This window comes from Daphnia pulex, chromosome 2, assembly GCF_021134715.1.
Source record: "Daphnia pulex isolate KAP4 chromosome 2, ASM2113471v1".
Lineage (NCBI taxonomy): Eukaryota > Metazoa > Arthropoda > Branchiopoda > Diplostraca > Daphniidae > Daphnia > Daphnia pulex.
In genome coordinates this window covers 9,221,455-9,226,065 of record NC_060018.1, presented here as the reverse complement: position 1 = coordinate 9,226,065, position 4,611 = coordinate 9,221,455, and the positions used below count along the sequence as shown (strand labels likewise).

General features: G+C 37.6%; 1 protein-coding gene and 1 long non-coding RNA gene across 4 annotated transcripts; one reads left to right on the top strand and one right to left on the bottom strand.

Annotated features, from left to right (window-relative positions):
• The first annotated feature begins 349 nt into the window (after window positions 1–349).
• LOC124207309 lies at window positions 350–1,429 on the top strand. 2 transcript variants are annotated; one of them, XR_006879885.1, is made up of 5 exons: window positions 350–524; window positions 628–706; window positions 770–838; window positions 914–1,074; window positions 1,132–1,429. It is a non-coding gene; the product is annotated as an uncharacterized LOC124207309 (long non-coding RNA). The 2 variants fall into 2 exon arrangements; XR_006879879.1 differs by having other exon boundaries at window positions 350–554.
• A 1,907-nt stretch (window positions 1,430–3,336) lies between these two features.
• LOC124206361 lies at window positions 3,337–4,382 on the bottom strand. 2 transcript variants are annotated; one of them, XM_046604147.1, is made up of 5 exons: window positions 4,146–4,382; window positions 3,989–4,070; window positions 3,859–3,927; window positions 3,621–3,783; window positions 3,337–3,563 (listed from the first exon to the last, which is right to left on the bottom strand). In XM_046604147.1, exons 2-5 carry the CDS (start codon window positions 3,994–3,996, stop codon window positions 3,492–3,494), a joined length of 312 nt encoding a protein of 103 aa, XP_046460103.1. In that variant the 5' UTR covers window positions 3,997–4,070; window positions 4,146–4,382; the 3' UTR covers window positions 3,337–3,491. The 2 variants fall into 2 exon arrangements, with proteins under 2 accessions (XP_046460103.1, XP_046460104.1); XM_046604148.1 differs by having other exon boundaries at window positions 3,989–4,382.
• Window positions 4,383–4,611: the final 229 nt, after the last annotated feature.

Here is a 4,611-nt window from a genome sequence, read left to right as displayed (position 1 = left end):
AAAGACTGAGAGGGGGTAGTCAAAATTTGGACTTTTTTTTCGGTTTTTGTGCAGCAGTTTTCTCGTCAACTGCTGCACCTAAAACTAATCTAATTGGTTTAAAATGATAATATAGTCCGTCTTTTCAAACCGTTTTAATAATATTTCTTAAATATTTGGCTAAGAAGCCGAGATATTAATGATTGAAATTTTGAAAAAAATTTCCCAAAATTTCTTCGTTTTTTGGCCATGCCGGCCTTCATCCCGTAAGCCACCTAGCGCTGGAAATAATAACATCCCCCCTTCTTTGCCTTTAGGGTCTTTTCAGTAGCCATTCTCGAAACCCCCCATTTCCCGGTCGATTGGCGATAGTTAAGACTAGACTTCAGTCGGTTAACTGACGTATTCAAAACAAGCTCAGACTATTTTTTAAGTTTATTCGAATTTTGTGATTCTATGATCTTTCATGGAGTGTTTGTTCACTGATTATTTCACGCCTGTGTATTATTGCAAGTATTGGAAAATCCAACATACACAAACAGCAGGTCAGTAGTCGAAAAAATTGTTACTCACAGGTAATCATGTGCAGCAATACCAGCCAGATATTGAGTACCATGCTAACATTTAACCTGTTTGTTTTATTTCCAGATTCTTGTTCACTATCAATCCAAGTTACACAAACACCAAGTCAGTAGTCGACAAAATTGTTACTGCCACATAATCATGTGTAGGTATACCAAACAGATTTTGAGTATAATGCTAACATTTAACCTGTTTGTTTCATTTGCAGAATCTTTTTCACTGTAAATCCAACATACACAAACAACAAGTCAGTAGTCGACAAAATTGTTACTCTCAGGTAATCATATGCAGCTATACCAACCAGATATTGAGTACCATGCTAACATTTTTAACATGTTTGTTTCATTTGCAGTTTTGTTCACTATTAATCCAACATATACACATAGCAACACAACATGCTTGAACATCCTCGAATACCAATTGCTTACGGCTGCGTCGGATCACAGGATGCTCTCGTCAATATATATAACTTAGAACTATATTTGGAGTTCACTACAACCAACACAACGACAGGTATGATTCATACATTTATTGCAGAATAACCAAAAGGTTATGTACATTTCTAATTAGGTCAAACAAGATATTGTATTTCTGAAGAAGGGTTCCATCAACAAGATGCAGAAACAATGTTATATGCTGTCCTACCCACCAACCCTATATTCCATGCACTGCTCTGCACTGCGAAATATTTCTGCGGATGAATTTACAACGACAACTACTGGAAAACTGCATAGTTATTGACGTCAGCTAGCTCTACGAGGATCGTCACATTAATGGAGACGTCATCAGAAAACAAGTAATTGGCTTTTTGTGTTAGATAGCGTTAGATAGCGTTAAAAAGAGATCAATAGAACTGGTTGGATCTGAACAGAATTTATCTTTTATTAAACCTCGACTTACAATAGCTAAATTTGCTCTTTATTTTTGCATCCGTTGGAAGGGTAGGATTACTTTCAATAGGGAAATTGTTTTTAGTAATGAGTAACGCTTCTGCTGGTTTCATTTCCGGATTGTTGTGGGCTAAGTCATGCAAGAATATAGTGTACTGATCGGCTACTTTTTCTGTTTTCTCACCGCCTCCCTTTTTTTTACGTTTGCAGTTTGTTTATGTAGGATCTTATGTCGTTTCGGAAGGAAGACAGAATTCCTTAGGATGCTGGAATTGAATTCTTTCTAGCATTTGGGCGGGACTCATTTTATTTTTTTGTCGTATTCTCCGCAATTATAGAGATTCTATCTCAACTTTGTACGGTTCAAGATATTTGGGGCCATACATCTTGCCTACTTGCGGTCTTTTGGCCCATCCTTTGTTGAAAACAAAATCAGGTACGAAGTCGGCCGGGCATGGGGGGGAGGATGCCTCAATGTTATTCTCCGAAATAGGAGTGAAACAAATTTTCCCGTCGTTCTGAAGTTGGAGAGCTCTCTTAATGGCGTAGCTCTCCATGTTTCTTTTATTTGTTTCTCTCTTCTGAATTTTTTGGACAGTGTTACAGAACGGTTTCCGAGTCCTCCATCTAGCTCCACGTTTTTGAATAGCTTTGTCGCACATCACAGTAATTCCAGTTGTTTTACCGATCGTTGTAACCCTGCTGTAACCCATTTGTATTCCAGTAGGTGACTGGATCTCGGTTGACAAATTAGTAGAAGCAGCCTCGTTTGATGTTGACTGAAGGGTTGAAAACGCGAGTGTAGTGTCATCTTCTGATTCATAGTCATCGGTTTCTTGTCTAATAGACGCAGTGATACTGCACGTTTTTTCTGCAAGATTAACCTTGATGATAGTACCTTCTTTCTGATCTGAATAGAACAGCAAAATTATTATTTCTATCGATTCGTCCATGTCAATATTCCTTACCCGAGTGTTTGAAGACTTGAATTGCATACGTAGGGATGTTGCTGTAGTCAGATGCGTAGTTGGTTTGTACACATCTTAGAGTTTGAGGAGGTTTGTCATACTTGAAAATAATATCGTTTGACCGCCCGACGAATTTCTTCAATTTTCAATCAAGCGAGGCAAATCCGTATCAATTCCAGCTAGTTTTTCCCGATTTCGTCTGACGAGCTCAACGCTACAGTTGTGTACCCCTGCAATTTGTAGACGACGCTCACCAAAATCACCCTTTTCGTATTTCGCCTTAAGGCCCTAAGGGCAAAAGAGGGTTGTATTCAGCCGTAGGCAGTACGAAAAGGGTGATTTTGGTGAGCGTCGTCTACAAATTCATCACAAATTAAGCACTGCCCATTAAAAATGGCTGAGACCCCGTTTTGAAATGGGAGGCGCTTATTTTAACTTTGAACTAGAAATACACACATTTCGGTTGATTTAAAAAAAAAAATAAAAAATACCATGAGAATCAGCGTGAAAAACTGATTATCATGAAGTATGTTAAAAACAAATCGAAATTTCATGCAAAGACCCTATTCATTAGATTGCGACTCATCGTATTCGGGATCATGCGGGAGTTCACTTTGCTTTCGAATATTTTCAGCAGGATACCAATCGTCACTTCTACGGATCATTTCTTATCCCAATTTCCTTTCATACAAGTGCAAGCACAAACACAGCATTTGTCGCATTCCATGCATTTCCTTTTTCTACACTTACAGTTTGCCATTCAACATATAAAACATTTAACTATAAAAGAATAACGATGCACCTGATCCTTGCAACAATGACTGTCATATACTGAACTATTTTTCCTTTGTTCCATTCTGTTCGGTTTCCTTTTATACCTTTTCTACCTTTTTTTCCGTACCCCTACTATCTTTTTTGTTCATAGAAGGTCAAGTGTAATGAAAAAGACAAAAAATACGTAAAGCCGAACAAACTTTATTACATTAACCTTACACACATCACATTACTGTATTTCTGCTAAAGTTCCATTCGCGCGTAGCCCATTGAAAATCAAAGTGATTTTCGTCTTCATTTAGTTGTCCACCGTGTTCTGCGTCATAAATTTGATTGTAGCCTTCTTCAGAAACCCAAAATCTCGTTTGACCTAATTGGAACTATGCATCATCTTTTGGTAACTCGGAAATAAATAATTGCATAATACCTGTAGTTGTATCGGGGGTGGTGAACTCCAAATACAATTCCAAATTATATATGTTGACGAGAGCTTCCTGTGAATCAACACAGTCGTAATCAATTGGTATTCCAGGATGTGCCAGCATGTTGTGCTGATGTTTGTATATGTTGGCTTGGTAGTGAATAAGATTCTGAAAATAAAACAAACGAGTTAAGAACATTAGCATTGAACTCAATATTTGTTTGGTACAGCAGCATATGATTACCTGGCAGTAAATTGTTTGTCAACTACTGACTTGGTGTTTGCATATGTTGGATTTGTAGTTAATAAGATTCTGAAAATAAGACAAACATGTTAATAAAATTAGCATTATACTTAAAATCTGTTTGGTATACCTGCACATGATTATGTGGCAGTAACTTTTTGTAGACTAGTGACTTGCTGTGTGTATATGTTGGATTGGTAGTGAATAACACTCTGTAAATAAGACAAGCGAGTTCAGAACATTCGCATTGTAATAAATATCTGGTTGGTATAACCGCACATGATTACCCGATGACTTGTGACCGTTTGATGGCAACTACAGGAGAAGAATCACCAATAACGGTTGTAAACAAAGGCACTTTTAGCTCAATAAACATAGATTGTCCAGTACTTGCAATAATATGCAGGCGTGAATTGATCAGTTAACAAACATTCACGAAAGATACGTAGAATAATAGCACAAAATTCGAATAAACTTGAAAGAGAGTCTGAGCTTGTTTTGAATACGTCAGTTAACCGACTGAAGCCTAGTCTTAACTATCGCCAATCGACCGGGAAATGGGGGGTTTTGAGGGTGGCCACTGAAAATACCCTAAAGGAAAAGAAGGGGGGATGTTATTATTGGATGTTATTATTTCCAGCGCTAGGTGGCTTACGGGATGAAGGCCGGCATGGCCAAAAAACGAAGAAATTTTGGGAAATTTTTTTCAAAATTTCAATCATTAATATCTCGGCTTCTAAGCCGAATATTTAA